This window comes from Antechinus flavipes, chromosome 4 (assembly GCF_016432865.1).
Source record: "Antechinus flavipes isolate AdamAnt ecotype Samford, QLD, Australia chromosome 4, AdamAnt_v2, whole genome shotgun sequence".
Classification (NCBI taxonomy): Eukaryota; Metazoa; Chordata; class Mammalia; order Dasyuromorphia; family Dasyuridae; genus Antechinus; species Antechinus flavipes.
In genome coordinates this window covers 374,079,214-374,099,833 of record NC_067401.1, presented here as the reverse complement: position 1 = coordinate 374,099,833, position 20,620 = coordinate 374,079,214, and the positions used below count along the sequence as shown (strand labels likewise).

At 35.1% G+C, this 20,620-nt stretch overlaps 1 protein-coding gene across 1 annotated transcript; it reads left to right on the top strand.

The window, feature by feature from the left end:
* The first annotated feature begins 48 nt into the window (after nt 1–48).
* TATDN3 (TatD DNase domain containing 3) lies at nt 49–17,161 on the top strand. Its single transcript, XM_051998413.1, has 10 exons — nt 49–134; nt 4,101–4,133; nt 4,722–4,795; nt 5,154–5,238; nt 5,848–5,910; nt 9,989–10,098; nt 10,874–10,929; nt 12,000–12,112; nt 13,142–13,222; nt 15,678–17,161. Exons 1-10 carry the CDS (start codon nt 69–71, stop codon nt 15,819–15,821), a joined length of 825 nt encoding a protein of 274 aa, XP_051854373.1. The 5' UTR covers nt 49–68; the 3' UTR covers nt 15,822–17,161.
* The last annotated feature ends 3,459 nt before the right edge of the window (nt 17,162–20,620 follow it).

The window sequence follows — 20,620 nt, the reverse complement described above, 5'->3', positions numbered from 1 at the left end:
ATTGTCCGCGGTCCTATCAACAAGCTGGAGTGTTCGCGCTTGCGCTCTGCTAGGGAGCCGAGGCAGCCATGGGAGCCGTGACGCCAGGCTTTGTGGATTGTCACTGCCACCTCTCCGCGGCCGACTTCGACTCGGTACGTGAGGCCGCGGTGGGGCGGGAGTGAGGAGCGCCCCGGGGAGCCTTTTACGTCCAGGCCCTTCTCTGCCGCTTGCTGTCCGAGTTCCGGGGTCCCCCGGCGCTGGGGGAGCGCGGGCCCTGTGGGTCCTGCCGCCCGGCGAGCCTCAGGCATAAGTGGGGGAGAGTGGTCTCCGTAGGAATTCTTTCCATCGGCTGATAAACATTTATTCAGCGCCTAATATATGCCCGCGCGGGGAATGAAAAGGGCAACTCATTTCTCCCCTTCCCCTCCCCCGGGGAGCAGGGACGATTTATGTTCCCATCGTCTCTGCTGTCAATCTTAGTAACTGACATTTCTCACTGGTCGCTGTGCTGAAGAGATTATTAGCATATTTGATCCTCCCAACAAAGCTGGGAAATAGGCACAATTATCCATCCCCACTTTACAGATAGGGAAATTGAGGCAAAGACTATATGCAAAACAAGTTGAAGATAATAGAGGGAAAGCATTAGCATCTGGAAGTCAGGAAAGGCTTCCTGGAGAAGGTAGTATTTTAGTGGGGATATGAAGGAAGCCAGGAAGCAGAGAGGAAGAGAGTATTCTAGGCATGAGACCTGAAAGATCCCTGAAAGAAGCCTGTATCTGCTTGTAAAATCCCTAATGTAACCCACCTGCTAAGTATATGTCCACTCAGTGCAACGGAGCTTACTACCTGTTCCTTTAAGCCCGTTCCAGTTTTGGACAGCTGATTTTAAGGGGGCTCCTCTTTATGTGCAGTATGAATTTGCTTTCTATAACTCTCACCTGCAGCTTCTTGTACTCCTTCCTAGTCCTGTCTAAAACTGAGCAGAACTATTCATTCAGCAGGCATTTATTAAGCACTTATTAGCCCCTAAAATGAGGGTAAAAAATAGCACTCACCTCCCTGGGTTTTTGTGAGGATAAAATGACATATTTATAAAGCACTTCTTAAGTTCAGGGAGCTCTATAAATACTAGCTATTATATTAAATGCCAGGCATACAAAAATAAAACAGTCCTATCTGCCAAGAATTCATTGTCTTCTTCAGGAATTCAAGGAAAACTCTCAGTGTTCAAAAGGGTTTTTTGGTACTAACGCTTTCAAATTCCCAATATGTATTTTATCTTCCAGTGTGATAAGTAGTAGATGGGTATGGCATTCATTTGTGAAATGAAAAGTTTGGGCTAACCCACTTTTAGAAAGAAAAATAAAGCAGCAATAGCAACCATAGAAAAGCCTGTTTAATATTGACCCAAACATACTACAAATTATAGGATTTAGAGTCAGAAGGGAAGTTAGAGTTGAAACTCATCTTTTTACAAATAATGAAATTGAGGCATGGAATTAATAAATAATAAGGTTGGTTGTGGGGTTCTTCTTCTTTAAAATATAATAGTTCTCTCTGGGAGCAGGTTTCTTGGGGAGGTTTTCTGGAGGCAGCCTTAGTTTCAGTTACCTGTAATAATTACTCCAAACACAGCCAGGTGATAAAAGTTCAGATCTTTTATTGCTTCTTCCAAAATAGCCCGGTTAGTTTTCTTAGCCCCTCTCTCTCTCTCTCTCTCTCTCTCTCTCTCTCTCTCTCTCTCTCTCTCTCTCTCTCTCTCTCTCTCTCTCTCTAACAGCTCTTGCAGCTTTGTCCTTTGCTTCTGCCCTCTGCTTCCTTCAGCCTCCAGCCAGCACAAAGGTGGAAGTTGGAATGGATCTGACTATGATTCCACTTCCGAGAGAGGGCTTGTGGGCTTGCTCCCAGAGTGCTCCTCTCCGGCCCCTGGCAATGTTCTGAAGTAACTAACTTGACTGGCTCCCTGGAGCTCTATTTATGCTCTTTCTCCAAAAGTGAGATTGTGGGATACCAGAGTGGGATTATGGGTTTCCTCCCAGAGTGCTCTCTGGCCCTAAAAACTTCAAGGGAGGTGTGAATTCACAAAGTTAACTTTGTGAATCTCCCATACTTGTGAACTCCAATGAGTAAAGATGTGAACACAAGCATTGTTTCTCAGTTCCACTTAGTACCTTGTTTCTTCTGGCCCATAACATCTCCTTGTAGGATCAGATCAATCATACTGAACCATGCTAAATTAGATAATTATTGTCTCTATCAACTCTAATGACTTTACGCTTTGTAAGGATTCCAACAGTTGATAATCAGCCCATAAAACTGGCTATTGCTTTGTGCTTTTTGTGCTTTTTTGGAATAAAGAGTAGGCCTTGCTGTGGACAACTCACAGCCTCAAAGACCAACCTAGGAACTCTTTGCGAGGTTATTGGGTGATGCAGATTTCTGGGAAACCGAACAAGGATGGGGAAAAAACATTCCCCAAAAGTTCAGGGCCTAAATATATAGAGAACTAAATCCAGCTGTATAATATTACCATTATTATATTTAGAAAAACTGTGTTTCTAATAGACAGAACTCTGGATTTAGAGTCAATGAGACCTGAGTTTATGTGATCCTAGGCAAGTCATTTAGCCTGTGCCTCAGTTTATCTATCTATAAAATGGGAGTGTCTACCTCCCACTGTTGCTGGGAGGATTGGATAGGATAATATTTGTAAAGTGTTTACCATAGTTCCTGGCACATAGTAAGTGCCATATAAAATTTGCAAGAAGAAGGAAGTGGAGAAGTGTGAGATAAACATTTGAACAAGAGGTAACCTGTGCCATAGTAGCTTACAGTAAAACTTCTTTGGGGAGAAAGTATAAATGACAGGAAGGACATTGGGCAACAACAAAAAGCAAATGTCATGCTTATTCCTCCCTTTGCCTTCTCCTGATTTCTCAAGGTAGAGATCCTTAAGCTTATCAAAGTACTGTCAGAAATGGCTCTGGCTCCTTCCCTAGGGAGAAGCAAAACACTGTCATCTCTGCAAAGGCTGCTGTTAGAGTTTCATCTTTAGAATTAGGACTGGAAGGAACTAGATATTATCTAGGCATAGGATCATAAGACTTAGACCTGAAAGGACCTCAGAGAACCTCCAGCTCTGCCTCCTTAATGTAGAGATAAAACAGTATTCAGATAAGATTATAGTGACTTGATCAAAATTATATAAATTATAAATAGCAGAACTGGAATTCTAATCCAAGCCTCCTAATTCCCAGTATATGGTTCTTTAAACTATAACTCTTTAAACTTCTCTTGATTTTCTTTATCCATGAAAGCATTTCTCCTAAATCTTTCCCTATTTATCACACATAAATATATAATCATATTTAATTTTAATGACATACAAACATTGGCCAATATGAAAATTCTGAATAACACTAGTATTGTACTTGGTTATTTCTTAGTCTTTATTCATGATATTCCATTCAGAGGTAGCATGGTCTATTGGATAGATAGGTAGTCAGGAAGATTTAAGTTTCATTCCAGTCTCTGACTCACACTGGTTTTGTGACCCTGCACAAGACTCTTAATCTCTTATTACTCTAAGCAACTCTCTTAAGACTTTATAAGAGTCTACTGTTAGAGAGATACCTCATCAGAGAATTCCCTATACCTATATAATCATCAGTATAGTCCATAATCCTGTTATACTACACTCATTCTCCTTTCTCTAAATCTACTGTCTCTTCTTATCATGATGAGCAGTTTAAAAAAAAAATGGCCATAGGGAAAAGAGAGATAATGCAAGCAGGACCAATAATCTTTGTTTACTGTTCAATTTCCCTATGTTTATCTTTTATTCTGAAAACACCACTTAGTATACTTTGTGAATGAATATACATTGTTTAATGTATCATTCTCTTTCTCTACATGTATGTTAAATGTGAACCTAATTTGGAACTCTAAAATTGCCCTTTTTTCTATCTAACTATATCTGTTATCATTCTTTATGGTTCTTCAGCCAGTTTTCAAATAATTGCATATTCTGGTGTATATAGTCATGTAAAATGTAATTATATATACATATATATATACCTTGTAATATATTTAAGGTTATTTATCCTATTTTCTAGGATCTTGAAGATGTGTTGGAGAGAGCCAAGAAGGTCAGTATTTATGGTCTATACTAATTCTATGCAGAAACTGTTTAAGATTGGAAATTTTGGCTTCTTCTCTGGTTGAGATAGGCATTAGTACCATTTCATCATGGTTATGGAGTATCAAATTTAAATTACACTGAAGATATTGGATAAAAATTAAAATTTTTTGGATTATTTTTATTTTTCATGAAAAAATATTAAAATAACAAGTGATTAATTCTTAGAAAACCTCTTAAGATCCATTCTGACTCTAGCTTTCTTTAATCTCTCAAAGAAATGAAAGAGTAGAAAGTAGATACTCATTTTCCTCTCTATATAATAGCTAATTTTCAAAAAATCCATGCTTATGGAAAATGGAATTTATTAGGATAATTAGAATTCATAGATGATGTGGAAGTTTTCTTGAACAAATGACACTATCACCCATTTACATACTACTTTTAAGGTTTACAAAGCACTTTTCCTTATAGTAACACTAAAAGCCAGGTAATTCTCCTCACTTTGGTCTCAGAGATTTGACTATGGTCACTTAGCTTAAGTGTTTGATTAAGTTTTGTTTGGTGCTCTAAATGTTTTTATATTTTCTTGTTGTAGGCCAATGTGTTGGCTATTGTAGCAGTTGCTGAACACTCAGGAGAGTTTGAAAAGATCATGCAACTTTCAGAAAGGTAGCTCCTTTTTTATTTGTAAATCTTCATACATACATGCATGCATACATATATCATTATATAGGCATCTATGTAGGTATATATATATATCTTAGTTATATAGCTATGTAGATGTATGTCTATTTTTAAAAGTAGATATGCTAAAACCCAATGAAGTGATGATCATTTATAGACTTGAGATATGAAATTTATAGTTTAAACATTATCAGTGTTTACTGAAAGGGAAGAATGGCCAACTATGATTTTGAACCATAGTATAATCATGAACGTGATCAATATGTTTTTCTGGTTATTTTCCAAGATGGGATGCTAGAATACTCCCAGTTCTTCTACTTGGTAACTGTTTCTCTATTTTTAGATATATGGGGTTTGTTCTGCCATGCCTAGGTGTACACCCTGTTCAGGGACTTCTACCAGAAGACCAACGAAGTGTCACTTTAAAGGTACTGTCAGATGGAATAAGTAATAATACTAAATGCACAGATGATTGTATTTTTGTTCTTTCTTTAGGCTGGTAAAGTATTTTTAGTGAAGATATCAGTTTTTCCAAGGGCTTGTGTTCTATATTATTTAGAAAAAAAATTTTTTTTTCCACATCTGTGACCTTAGTCCATATTTTTAAATAGTTGCTGACTTAATTTTGAAGAGAGGCAGATTGGGCACAGTAACATGGTAGGCATGTGGTAGTTACTCAATAAATGGTATTTTAATTGATGGAGAAAAGCTAAGTTATAATAAGTTAAAATATTGGGCTGGGATTACACAAATATTTAATATGTAATATCTAGTGCAGAATATGAAACTTTTGGCTTAATGTTTTGCATGATTCCATGTAATCAAGTAACAAATTAAGGCAAGGTTGTAGGTTAAAATTCTGAGGGGCAAAAATTAGCTGCTAAATCCTTGAATCCCTAAAAGTTCTGATACATAGTGTTTGTATGTATGTATACACAAATACATAAATATAATTAAACAAAGTAATTCAAAATAAAGAGGATTACTTAATTGCTTTCAATCTTTTTTATTTAAAACAATCTTATCTTTTCTTTTAGGATTTAGATGATGCTTTGCCACTTATAGAAAGTTATAAAGATCACTTGTTGGCAATTGGGGAGGTAAGCCTCTTTTGATTTAGTTAATAAGACTAATAAAGACAATTCCATTCCACAGAAAACACCTCATCTCTAACCTGAAAACATTTCTTATTTCTGTTCTAATCATCAGATTTCCTTATACTATGCCAATCAATGTCCAACAATTCAATAAATGTATGTTATGGGTTTCAAACTTCAGAGCACTTTGAGAGGCATTAAGTTAAGTTAGAAAGGATGTTTACTCTCAGGGACTCTATAGTCTATGAAGGAAATTAAGACATGTATACAAGTAATTAATAAAAAGTAGAATAAGTTTAGAAGCTAAGAGCTATAAGTATGTGCTTTATAGGAATTAATAGTAAGAAAAGTTTATTCTTGGCTGTAGTATTGGAGAGAATTTCATGAAGGACATAGCATTTAAGTTATACCTGAAGTAAAGCAGAATAATTAAAAATAAAAAAGAATTAAGAGGCAGAGATATTGTGGAGATAGAATTGAATCTTATTGTATATGAAATTAAGGTAGAGAGAAGGCCAGAAATGATTCTGTGATTACAAGCATAGTTGACTGGGAAAATAGTGGTACCCTTAATAGAAATAAGAAATGAGGAGGAGAATGAAGTCTTCACAGAATTAGAGTGTTAGAAGGGACATTAGTGGCCATATCAGCTACCTGATACACTAAAGGAGTCACCACTATAACATACCTAACAAGTGATCATCCAGCCTAAAGAAAGAACTATAAGGAAAGAGATTCCACCACTTCTTGAGGCAAGCCATTTCACTTATGGAGAGTTCTAATAGTTTTTCCAAGTATCAAATCTAAATTTTTTGCTTTGTAATTTTTACTCCCTGCTTTTTATTTTGAAAATAATAGAACTAAACAAAAAGATCTAATCCCTCTTCTACATGACAGCCCTTTCAGATATTTGAAGACAGCTAATATAATCCTATCAGAGTCTTCTCTTCTCCAGGCTAAACATGCACAGTTCCTTCAACTAATATTTGAATGATATGAAATCAAGTTCTTCATCATCCTAGTTGCCTTCCTCCGGGGATTCTCCAGCTTCTCGGTGCCCTTATAAAACTGTGTCACCAAAAACTAAATGTAGTTTTCCAGATGAAATTTAGCTAGAGCAATAGCCTCCCTGTTCATGGAAGCTACATTCCTCTTAAAGCAACCCACAGTTGTTATACTAAGCTGCAGCACACTACATAGCTGATGCTTAGGGGGAATTATCTGGAGTATAAGATTCCCAGTGGCATAGTATGAGCTTGCAAGTCACTAGAATTTCCAGCTTTTTGGAAAAACTGGTAACTATCTATGCTTCCTCAATCCTCTTCTATTTGAGGAGTTGATTTTTTTTTTTTTTTACCCAAATGCAAGATTTTACATTTACTCCTTTTGGATTTCATTTTATTAGTTTCAGCCCAGTGTTAAACCTTGAAGATATTTTTAGATCCTGACTCTTATCCAATATATTAACTTTGTGTCTCAGCTGTATTTTATTTGCAAATGTAGTGAGCATACTATATATGACTTTATCTAAATCATTGATAAAAATATTAAATAATCTAAGAGGGATACTATACTAGAGACTTCCTGTCATTTTAACATCAAATCATTAACAACTATTCTTGGAGTCCTATCCATCCAACCAGTTCTAAATCCATCTGACTATATTATTATCCAATTGATACTTCTCCATCTCTTCTTTTACAGTAATGAGAGATAGTCTAATAGAAGCTTTACTAAAATCAAGTAAACTATATCCATAACATTCCCTTGACTTACTAGTGTAATAATACTGTCAAAAAAGGAAATGGTCTACCATTATTTGATGAATTGCCTCCCTTTCAAGCTATTCACTAACCTTATCATTAATGACTCTTTCATCAGTTTTCCCCTTAGCTGACTAGCCCTTCATTTGCAGACTCTTTTTTTCTTCCCTTTTTAAAAAATCAATAGTACAATTGCCCTTCACCAATCTTGTGGTGCCCTCCCGCTTCCCCCGCCCCCTTTTTGGAGATCTAATAGCAGATATCTGTGACCATGGCTGTGAAATCTCATCTGTTAGCTCTTTCAGGATGCAAGAATTAGTTCTTAAGGGCCAGATGACTCAAATTCATCAAGGGTAACTAAATGCTCTCTTACTGTTTCATTACTCTCCCTTTGTATCAGTTCCATGTTAATCATTTATGTTCTTTTATTTTCAGTGTAAAAGTCTCCTTTTTAGGGAAAAGTGATACAAAATAAAAATTAAATATGTCTGCCTTTTTTCTCCTGTCAAGTCATTTTTCCATCTACCCCAAGCAAAGAAACTAGCTCTTTTGTGATCTTCCTTTTTCTCTTAGCATATCTAAAAAGGGATTTTTATTGTTTTGTTGTTCTTGGCTTCCCTCACCAGCCTGAGCTCTTTTCAAGCTTTAGCATCCCAAGCATTCTTTTTATAGAATCATGCCACACTCTTAATATTTATCATCTGTATTTAGCCTTGCTTAGATCTTCTGTACACTTATTTTTACAATCAAAGTTGGTTGGTGTGTTCCTCACAAATCTATACCAATGTCTTCAGACAAATTCCTATTCCTCCCAATATTGGAATTGTTTTCTATTGTATTCACTTCATTCTTGAGTATCTCCCATCCTCCTGCTCTAACTCCCCCTGAAGCATTTTAGTTCATTGGATCCTATCTTTCTTTTGAACCTATTGAGCTCTGTTTTCCCAAAATCTAGGGAACATGCCAGACTCTAACCAATCTTTTCTTTTCTTTAATAAAGTCTAGAATGGAGTGAGTATTCATTTTCTCTTAAGATTCCTATCATTTCCACCTCAGCAATCAGTTCTTCTCTGTTAGTGAGAATCATATTCACAATGGAGTTTTCTTTGGTTGTTTCCTTTACCCTTTGACGAATGAAAGTTAAAAAGTTATTAGCTGCTTTATTTTTGTCAGAGACTTCTATCTTATGTCTGGATGAAGTCCCTCATCACCATAGATTGTACATTTTTTTCTAGACTTGTATTCTGTTTTCAATTTTTCTTTCTTCCTGTAAAGAAATAAACTTACATTGAATTCCCAATCTCTATATCTGCATGCATTTTTGATTTCCTTCACAGGCTAATTGTACAATATTTCAGAGTCTGATTCTTTTTGTACAACAAAATAACAGTTTGGTCATGTATACTTATTTTGTATTTAATTTATACTTTAATATATTTAACATGTATTGGTCATCCTGCCATCCAGGGGAGGGGGTGGGGGAAAGGAGGGGAAAAATTGGAACAAAAAGTTTGGCAATTGTCATTGCTGTAAAATTACCCATGCATATAACTTATAAATAAAAAGCTATTGAAAAAAATAGCTGCTGAAGTTCCCAAAAAAAGAAATAAATAAACCTAATTTGAGGACCTGGTAGGATATCCAAGTGGTGATATTCCATGAGCAGAGGAGAACAGAGAGATTAGAATGGAGTTAGATATTATACATGTAGAAACTACAATTGAGAATTTTTTGTGTGAGTGATAGTTGAAGCTGAGATCTTAGAGTACAAGACACCATTCAAAAGAAAGAGTATGGAAAGAGTAGTAGGTCAAAGACAGAGCCTTTAGTACCTACAATTAGGAGATAGGAGAAAAAAACAGAATTGAAGTAAAACTCCATGGTAAACCTGAGAGATTGGAAAGCAGACTAATATTCTCCCCAAAGGACTTTCAGAAGGTGAAAAAATAGTTCAATGGTACTTATCTTCATTTTCTATATGATGAACTATTATTCCTTCCTTTACAAAGTCATTATTTGATTTAGAATAGTTTTTAGACTTCTACATAAATAATTCTGAAACTGAATTTAAGAAACTAAAGTCTCAGATGAAGATCTCTGATCTAATATAAATATTTTCCAGTGGGTAAAGCATGGACATCACTTGTTACTATTGAAGGTATACATACATTCTGACTCTTGACTCTTATTTCAGTAAAGTCTAGATTATAACAATCTTACTTGTTTGTACTACACAATAGAGATGTTTTTTCTCTTATTATTTGTTTAGAGTTGAGTCATCAAAACTGCCACTCTTTTTTTTTTTTATCTATTTGCAGGTTGGATTAGATTTCTCCCCCAGATTTGCCAGGACTGACGAACACAAGGAGGAGCAGAGACAAGTCCTTATTAGACAGATCCAATTAGCTAAAAAACTAAATTTGCCATTGTAGGTTAATTAAGTTTTTTAAAAATATTACTACATGACACTTATTAAGCATTTACTACCATATTCAAGTTTCTGGGCTAGGTTCAGTTGAAACACAACTAACAAGACAGGGTTCTTCTTTAAGAAGTTTTCGATCCAGCATAAGTACTAAGGTATATATATAAATAACTTTAATAAAAATCATAATATGACAAATGGACAAGAAGAATGTCAAAATATTTTGAATTCAGATGAAAGCTATCATTGCCTACTCTAGTGGGGATTCAAAGTAGACTTTGTAGAGGAAATAATATTTTAGATGGGCCTCTAAGGATTTCCACAGGTAGAGGATGGGCAAATGGACATTCAAGATTCAGGGAAGAGCATGATTAAAGAAGACAAGCTGTCACAAAAGCTCAGGACATGCAGAAGAAAGCCAATAGATCCAACTCCCTCATTTAGAAGAAAAAAATTAAAGCCCAAAGATAGCCCAAATCATGTTTTCAAGATTACACAAAGATTAAGTAACAGAGCCAAATCTGAAATCAGGCTGGCTGACTCCAAGCCTGAAACTTTTCCCACTTCACTGGAGTTGCACAAAATAAGCCTGGAGAAATGGAATAGAACTAGGTAGTGAAGGCTTTGAATGGCAGGCTGAGGATCCATTAATCAATGATTTTCCTTAGAAAGAGTCTTTACCTTCCCTCTCAAGTATGTCTCTGCCTGTGTAACTAAGTAGAATAGCCTATTTTCTGTTGTTTTTTAGCCAAAAGAGAAATGTAATTTTCTTTTCTAGAAACGTTCACTCACGCTCAGCAGGCAGACCAACTATTAATCTCTTACGTAAAGAAGGTAAATGGGGTTTGGGCAGCGTGTGTTTCTCTAAACAAAGAATATTTTTTAACCATTTGTAGTACAAAAATCACAAAACTAAATGAGGCCATTAGGCTGTTGACCACAAAGTATTGCATGGCCTGCTTTTTCCAAAATAAGAATCTTTTTTTATGTACAGTCAATATAATGGCTAACATAGCTTAGCAGTGTATTTTAAAGCCCTATGGAACCTTGGAAGCAAGAAATGCATGTCTGAACAACCAAATGTTAATGAGAAGGATGTTGATTTGGTTCTATTACATCAATAGATTATAGTTTGCGTAACTATTAATTTTATAGGTCATTTACCTCTCTTGTTCTCTGTCTCCTAATTAATGGCTTAGAGCATTTCTTTAGAGTGAGCATATTATTTGTCCATTTGGTTTTATGAAAGCAGCTTTGGAAAAAAGTTTGATAATAAAGATTAAAACCACTGAATACTGGCAGCCCAAACCATTTGAGCCACTCCAGCTCAGTCTACCATTCTGGGGAAGACTGATTTCCTGCATTGTAGTCATGTATCATTGCTTCACTTCTCAAGAGCAAGACAAGAATGAAATGCAAGGAGACAATGAAGCAAATATTTTCCTTCTATCCTTTTTGCTTCTGTGTGTACCCACCAAGTGGTTATATGTTATCAATAAACTTTAGTTCATTAATTAAATAAATTAATGAAACTAATGAAAAGCATAAACTAGAAGATCTCTTGGACCCAGTTCAGTTCTCTGTGATTCCATAGCTCAAAGCCTGTTATTTATATTTATACTTGAGGAAAGTATTTTGTAGATCTTAAAGTGACATATGAACAAGAATTTTCTTCCCTTACTATCATGGTTTTCCAAAGCCAGGGATATTCAAAAATTGACTATTATTACCTATTATAATATACATTCTTTCATTCACATTTTAGAATTCAAGTAGTGGCATCCCATTATCATTGTGGTCAACATTTACTTAAAACCTCTGTTCTGTTTTTCAGTTTTATTAATGGAAAATCCTCTTTTAAAACAATCAGAATGGAATGTGTATTTATCTTTGCTTTTTGAGAGGTGCTGAAAAGGTGCTACTCCATGCATTTGATGGCCGCCCATCTGTAGCCCTGGAAGGAGTGAGTGCAGGATACTTTTTTTCAATTCCTCCTTCTTCTGCAAGGAGTGAACAGGTAAATTCTTTTTCTAAATTTCAACATGGTGATTATAATCTACCAAACAAGTTTTGTTTAACTTTCCTGGTATTGTTAGGTGCTATGTAAAAGTTAAACTTAAATTCCATGATATTTGCCTACCAATGTCTAAAGAGACTAATTTTTAAAAAAATAAATAGAGAGAAATTAAGAAAAAAGAAGAATTTTCTTTTGGGGGGAGGTATTTATTTTTAGGGGAGAGTTAATATTTTGAAGTTATATCAGTGCTAGACATATTTTAGGGGGAAAAAATCCCATGTCTTTTTTTTCCCTCAGCAAAGACTTGATAACCAAATAGCATTTTTCTTCTTGGTTAAAAATCCCATGAGATGGAAATTCCATTCCTAAAAATAGTAATTAATTTAGAAGTATCAAAAAATGTTTCTTATGACAAAATTTTATGCTGTGATAACATAATTGGATGCTGAGTAGAAAAAAAGCATTTCGTGGCACTATTAATTCTGATGTGGCTGGTAGTATTATAGTTTTCTAAACTACAAAGCTTTTGAATTCTAAAATATAGTAGGTGAAGAGAGTATACTAAGAGATGGCAATAGATGAGAAATAATATTTCAGTGGAAATGTGATATTTGATGACTTGTTAGCTGAGTCCATTTCCTATCATTGGCCCTCTTATTACTTTGGAAAATACTAGTTAGTATCTAATACAGGGAGCTGTAGTATATCAGAAAGATCACTAGATTTGGGATCAAAAAACTCATATTTTAATCGCAACCCCACCACTGAATGGACAGGACACTTAATCCTGCTTGTTTCTTTATCTGTAAAGTGTAATACCTCCCCTATTACTTCATAGAGTTGTCATAAAGATAAAAAGAGATAATTTATGGAAAGAACTTTGCATATAGGAAAGCAATATAAAAGTAATATTAAAATGCATTATAAATATGAAGTTAAGATTCTAACATTTTTAATGCAGATATCTATATCATTTAAATTTAACTTACTCATATTTTAATACTTAATAGCTTTCATTTTTCCCTCAAGAAACAGAAACTTATAAAGCAGCTGCCTTTATCTTCTATATGCTTAGAAACAGATTCACCTGCATTGGGATTAGTAAAACAGGTAAATGATACTTCTACTTTAATTGCAATTTAATTCTTATGTATTTTTAAATTATATTGTAAATACAGTATTGAGAGGATTGGCCCACAACTTGCCTTATAATTTCTCTGTGTTGTGTTAGGCCTTTATTTATTTATTTATTTTTCATATAATTGTTATACTCTGAGTGTTCTGATATGACCTGGGATTTTTACTAATTTATGAATTAAAAAGTAAATGAACCAGAGTCTAATAGAATTCTTCTTTCTCTGTTTTGTTGTAGACATATAGAGAAATGTGTATTCTTTGTCTCTGTCACATGTTAAGTTTCTAGAAGGAAGAACAAAGGCATTTTGGACTAAGCTAGGCTCAGTCAGGAAAACCTGGGTTCAAGTTCCCTAAGAGACCACATCTGTTTTGACTTCTTACAATCTCCAAAAGCATATTATTTATTCATATATGGGTGCTTTGTTATAAGTTTCTTTTGGTTGTGATGCCATAAGTACTTGAGAGAACATTGCTTAGTATTCCCTTTATATCCCTCATCTTTGTGACTCTGGGCACTTCTAAGTTCCAAGATAGATTTTGTGAGGTTGTAAGTGGTCATGGGGAGGGGGGGGAGTAATTTGTCCTACCATCTGTTTAATGATCCCACAATAGCCTTTAAAATGGCACTTTCTTCTATTGAATCAAATGATTTTAGTCAATGAACACAGAGATCTTGTATCCTCTGCACCTTTTAGTCATTTGTGGGATTGACAATAAAGCCTTCTTTGAATATCATTGATAAAAACTTCCTTTCTCACTCTTTTATTAAGGATGCTTTAGATGCCTAAGTAATTTATTCTCATAGAGACCTTATAAAAATGGAAAAATAAGCTTATGGATTGGTGATTATTTCCCCTATCACTTTTTTGGTGATAAAAGCTCTAAAAATATAGATATTTTCTGTTTTTCATCCATTCATTGTCCCAAATTTCATCTTTAAATGCCCCTGAAATGATATAGCTTATTTTGTTTTATTGATAATTTTTTTGTATCTTTTGTACATTTGGTTTTTTTTACACTGCTTTTTATTGTTTGGAGATACTACTACTTGTAATCTCCCACTACCTTCCATTAAATTTTATAAACAAATTGATTTTCTAATTTGCCTTCTATATTTACCTGCTTACTGGGTCAGCTTTCAGAGTCTGTTAGTCTCCTTGTGGAGATGGATTTTAAAGTTGATCAAATTAGGAAATGGTAATATCTATATTGATGTCCTTTTATCCATTTTCTACTTTCTGAAAGCAATTTAAATGTTTCTTCAAAAAGTTGGGCTAGAATTGCCTTATTTGTATAATGTTTTCAATTTTTTTCTTCTCATTTGGTATTAATTTTAATCTTTACCAAGTCAGAGATCTGAGTGTATAGAAAGAGCTTATTCATAAATGACTCATAAATCAGAATCAAGTTGTTTCCAATCTATTAGAGTCAGTTCAATGTTTTTGTTGTTGGAGTTTTTTGAGGGGAAGAGGTGGAGGAATAGTCATAATTGTTTAATTACTTTCAGCCTCATTTTAAAGAAAGTGTTAATATAAAGAAAGCTTATGTATAGACTTCCTTTGCTATCCTTCCCTGTACTCAACTTTTCATTGAAGCCACTGAGTAAATTTTGATTTAATTTGAAGGGGTCTTAAATTCTTCATAAAATTTCTCTTTGATATCTATTTTGACACAAAAATTGCAATTATCTTCATGGTGATATATTTCCTCCCCTTAATAAATAGTGTAGTATGAGATGATTAAGTGTTTTCTGAGATGGTATTTCTTGTTGCTTTTCAATATATGTTAAAAAAAAAAAAAACAACAACTCTGTTAACTCTTTAATAGCCCCGTCGTAATTTGCCCTTTAAGTCTCCATCATGGCAGAAGTGGAAAGGGGCCATGTAGGAAATTAGGGCCATTTTGCATTTTTCTTGGTTTCATAAATAACCATAGCTTTGGAACTCATTATTAAGTGACTAGGCTACTGGAGTTGGGCTTCTCTGTACTAGTTAGGCTGTCCCTTGGAAAGCAGACATGGTCTCTTCCTTGAACTCCATCTAAAGGCTGGCCAGTATGATAGAACCTGCCTGATCCTGCATTCTACTAGCATCAAAGTAGGATTTTGTAGAGGTTTAATATTTATTTTCAATGTGTTTCATACTACATTGTCATCTTCAATGTTATCTTATTTATAAGTGATCTAATGGGCTATGAGTCCTTACTGATTTATAGTGATTTTTTCAGGCAAAGCATGAACATGTAGGTTTTTGCTGAGCTGTAGCATCTTTGAAAATAAAAGACAGTGACCTTGATTTTTGTTTTTTGTAAAAAGCAGTGCATCTGTTCCTATCTGAAGTTTCTGTTGCTTGTCTTATTTCCCTCAAGTCCAAGAAATTTGGTATTGTTAGGTGTCATAGCTCATCAGATCTATTTTTCTGTATTATAGGAGCGGAATGAACCTAGGAACATTTCCATTTCTGCAGAATACATTGCCCAGGTGAAAGGGATCTCAGTGGAAGAAGTTATAGAAGTGACAACTCAGAATGCTTTGAAACTGTTTCCCAAACTTCGGCATCTTCTTCAAAAATAACCTGCCAAATTTCTTCCAGGAAAATAATTTCCTAATAAACCACCTGGTGGCAGCATTGAAAAAAAATACATTTTTTGACCAAAGAAAGAACATGGTCTTTATATGGGCCACCAGCATAGAATTATGGATAACTTTAAATTGTTATTAGTTCAGTTTATGAAAAATAAACTCGATTGACATTTCTGGATCCAGGGTTTAGCTCCAGTTCTGCCACTGACTGTGTATCGTTTAAAAGTTAATCAAATGGTTAGGGAGGAGGGTGGGAACAAATTCAGCTATTGTTACTCTTGCTGCTGCTTTCATTAGTGCCTTAGAGATACCACAAAGTGATATTTATTTAGATAAAGGAATTCATATAGGTGAGAAACAGACTCTGCCTAACTTATTTCGTTTAGTTCTGGGCAACTGCCATACCCAAATGTCTAACTAAAAATGTGCCATTTTTGTTTCAGTCTGATTTTGTCACATTTCATTTTTTTCAAATAAATTAAGAAAAGTTTGATTTTAAATATCACTGATTTTTTACTAGCTACAGCAATATTAATTTTTACATTTATAATGTGAAGTATACATATATAATGGAACACATAAATTTATAATTTTCAGAAAGAATTTGTGTAATTTTGAAATTACTATTGACAAATTGCCATTTGAGTCCTGTATTAATAAAACTTGATATATAAAGCTATAAAGAATGTGAGCCAAACAAGAAACTGGAAACTGAATGGATGCCCATCAGAGAATGGCTGAATTAGTTATGATATATGAATGCTATGGAATATTATTATTCTATAAGAAATGATCAGGAGGATGATTTCATAGAGGCCTGGAGAGGCTTACATGAACTGATACTAAGTGAAATGAGCAGAACTAGGAGATCATGGTACATGACAACATCAGTATTACATGATTACACATTCTGATGAATGTGACTCTTTCCAGCAATGATTGATGCCATTCCATTAATCTTGTGATGAAGAGAGCCATTTACACTCAGAGAGAGAACTTTAGGAACTAAATGTGGATCACAACATAACATTCTTGCTCTTTTTGTTGTTCACTTGCATTTTGTTTTCTTACTCATTTACTTTTTTTTAATCTGATTTCTCTTGTGCAACAAGAGAATTATATAAATATGTTTATACATATTGGATTTAACATATATTTTAACATGTTTAATATGTATTGAATTGCTTGCCATCTAGGGGGAGGGGTGGGGGGAAGGAGGAGAAAATCTAAAACACAAGGCTATGCAAGAGTCAATGTTGTCAAATTATCTGTACATATGTTTTAAAAATAAAAAGCTTATCAAAAAACAAACAAAAAAAAAAAAAAAACAACTGTGAGCCAGAGATAGGAAATGCCCGTTTCCTAATAAATCTAAGAGAAGGCTTTGCCTATGCACACACCAGGACCCTTAAGATGATTGTGTTTGATTGGTCTGTTTCCTTACTTCTCATCATTTTTTACTGCTCTGGTGGGGAGGAAGTAAGAATATATATGTGAACCACCTTTAGAGTACTAAAGTTTCAATTTACGTTTATATGTAAACTGATAAAGCGAATATCTCTCAATTTTGTATTTTTTTGCTATGATTATACCTAAGATAGTTGTCATCACTTCTTATCATTTATTAACCTGATTAGTTAGCTTAACCTTTAGATGACACTGCTACTCATAAAGTCCTGTAAGACATGGTCCAACCATCTCAGATCTCAGTGATTCTTTCCCCAAACTGTATGTCATTTTGTATATGCTGCTTTACGATATTCATCTTTATACTTCATGATCCTGGATTCTTGATGACTCCTCACTTTTCCTCACCCCACATATTCAGTCAGTCCCTGAATTTTATTTTCTCTATATCCACATCTCTTCTCCAACTCCTTATTACCTTTCTTCTGGATCATTCCAGTGGCCTTGCAGATTTTACTGCCTCAAGTCTCTACCCCCCCCCACCTGTTCCAATTGAGCCTCCACACAGCTACCCAAAATGATTTTCCTTAAGCTCAGATACGACCATCTTACTCAAACCCTATTGAATAAACTCCAGTGGCTTCTCACAGATAAAGCCAAAAAATGGCTTATAAAGTCCTTCATAACAGAGACCCAACTTATGTTTCTAGCCTCATTGGACATTTAACTCAAAATACCCTCACTCTTAACAAGCTCAGTCTCCAAACTAGCTTCTTGTTCATCACAGGGACTTTGCATCTTCTATTTGTGTGAATTTTCACAAGCCATCCCCTCTGCCTTCCTAGGATGCATTCCTCCTTATCCCCCTCATACTCTCTTTTTTCCCAGCTACAACTGAAACTTATCTACTACAAGAAGCCTCTTCTAATTCTTTCCAACTACAAGTGTTTTCCAGACTACTCTGTATGTAATTGCTTTGTATTGTTAGCATTTATTTTATTAGTATATGTATTATAAACACAATAGTGTGTATATAGCTACATGTATATGTGTATGTATGTACACACACACACACACACACACACACACACACACACACACACACCCTTTCCCCTCCCATAAAATGTAGGCTCTTCATGAGTAAGATATTCTTTGTATCCCCAGAGCCTGGCTATGAGCTCATAAAGGCTTGTTGATTTGTGCCAGCAGAATGCAGGCTCCACCCAGCTAAAAAGGTAGAGTACATTCTCAGCAACAGATTGTGTCTGCTAACTGAAGATCTGCCTGGCCAAGTGCAGAAAGATTCATCACTAAAAGGTTAACCATTAGGGGATAAATTTTTATTTGTGACATCCTGTAAAACATGAGAAAATACAATATTGACCTCATTCCTATATAGCTCCCTTCTGCTTCAAGGATAGTTGGGAATTGTTCCAATATAGTTCCAAAATGTTGGAAAGGTGGAACAGAGAGTGCTAAAAATTACACATTTTTAGATAATCTATAAGCATTAAATGTAATTTGGTACTCAGGAAGTGAGATCCTTATCCAACAATCAAATAATCGATCTATTACTGGAAGAACTGAACTGACATTTATTAATATTAATATGTTTGCTCTAAGTTAAAATACCAAAGACAAATGGCAGCTAAACAGAAGGTTGATTCACATGTCCAAGAAGTAGCAAATAAATGAGTCAGTGGAGTGTTGTTGTTGTTGTTGTTGTTGTTGTTTTACCATGTTTGTGGAGGCAACAAGAGGCATTATATTTGTGAGACACTTGTCATTTTGTTTTGCACTACTTAGGATAAGCATAAGCAAAAAGACCATCATGAAAATAATTGCAACTTATGTGGCTTCAGCTGTTGCAAAGGATGAAAAACTGGACACGATTCTTCAAACCAAAACAACATATACATTGATACTTGGTAACTTCAGTATGAAAATGTACTTTGGGAAAACAGTAAAAGAATATGGTTCAAGATTAAGAAATGAAGAGGATGGAAACTTGTAGACCAGTTAGTCTTTTAAGAGAATCAGAAGTCCTGGATACTATTACTAGTACAGTTTATAGAAAGCTGATCATGGAGTTAGGAAGACTTGGGTTCAAGCCTCCACCACTACTGATTCCACTACTATCTTGATTCCTCTGCCTTAGCTCACCTGTCATACCAGGATACTATGTATCAGGTCTCAATTAGCAAGCATCATAGGAGAGCCTTTCCCCCAAGTCTACTGTGCCCTAACACTAGATCCTACTGGTCTCTCCTTTCCCTCAACCTCCCTACCCACACATTTCTTTTCCTTCCTTCCACTTTGACTCCTCTTACTCCCTTACCTCTTCTAGTAGCTTACTAGGCATTTTATCTGTTCTACTTCTGAACCCTTCTTTATGTATAGTTTCCTTCTATATCTGGCCACAGGAGCCAGATGGCTCTGGAGGAGAAAGTGAGGCAGGTGACCTAGCACAGTCTCCCTCACTTCAATCCAACTCACTTGCATGTCATAGCATCCCCTCCCTGATGTCATGGTCCTATTCCAGAACTAAGGACAAACAACAACCCAATTAATGAGTTCCTTCCTTTAAGATGAGTTCTTTAAGAGCAGAGACCATCTTGCTTTTCTATTTATATTCCTAGTGCTTGACACACAGAAAACATTTAATGATTTTTTTTTTCATAATTCCTTTCCAGTTGGAAAGGCACCAAGTATTGGCTTAATAGTAATGGACTATGTTTGTCTATCAGAGACTGGCCTGATTTCAAATAAATTAATCATTGGGTTAGCTACAGGGTAATACATTTTTTTGTTACAAAAATCCATAAATACCATCTTTTGGATTATATGAGGACTTGAAGTCAATTTCATTGGAAACTATAATCATATCAAGGAAAAGATAGATCTCTGAAATATGTAAACAAGTAAAGCTTATCCCTGACAACCATCACAAATCATTTTTTTGTCTTAAGAGATAATAATCAGAAGTTGCTGTACCAAAAAATTTCATGGCTTCATGACCAAATGAATCTCTTTGTGATGAATCCCTTTGAACTTAGCTATAACCTGATTCTTGGATGGCATATATGCAAATTCCCTGACCATTTTCACATCGTCGGAGACCATACCACTGAAAATTTATTCAATGTCCATTATATAAATAAAATTATTACTGGGAGCTAAATGATGCTCTTGGACTCAAAACTGACAGGGAAAGAATTATGTGGAAGGCTTACTGTTAGAGCCATGATTTTGACTGGAAAAGGGTGATGAAGGAAATGACTACAAGACAGGAGGGATCACATCCTGTGTGAGGAAGCAGCATGCGGATACGCAATCACATCCCTACTACTTGCTATAGAAAGAAGGTGGGGAGGGACAGAAGG

Bases quoted from the DNA above. Each gene is read 5' to 3' on its own strand.
- TATDN3 (XM_051998413.1), top strand. From the start codon at position 69: ATGGGAGCCGTGACGCCAGGCTTTGTGGATTGTCACTGCCACCTCTCC. The intron at 135-4,100 runs GTACGTGAGGCC...CCTATTTTCTAG, and splicing joins CCGCGGCCGACTTCGACTCG to GATCTTGAAGATGTGTTGGA. The intron at 10,930-11,999 runs GTAAATGGGGTT...GCTTTTTGAGAG, and splicing joins TAATCTCTTACGTAAAGAAG to GTGCTGAAAAGGTGCTACTC.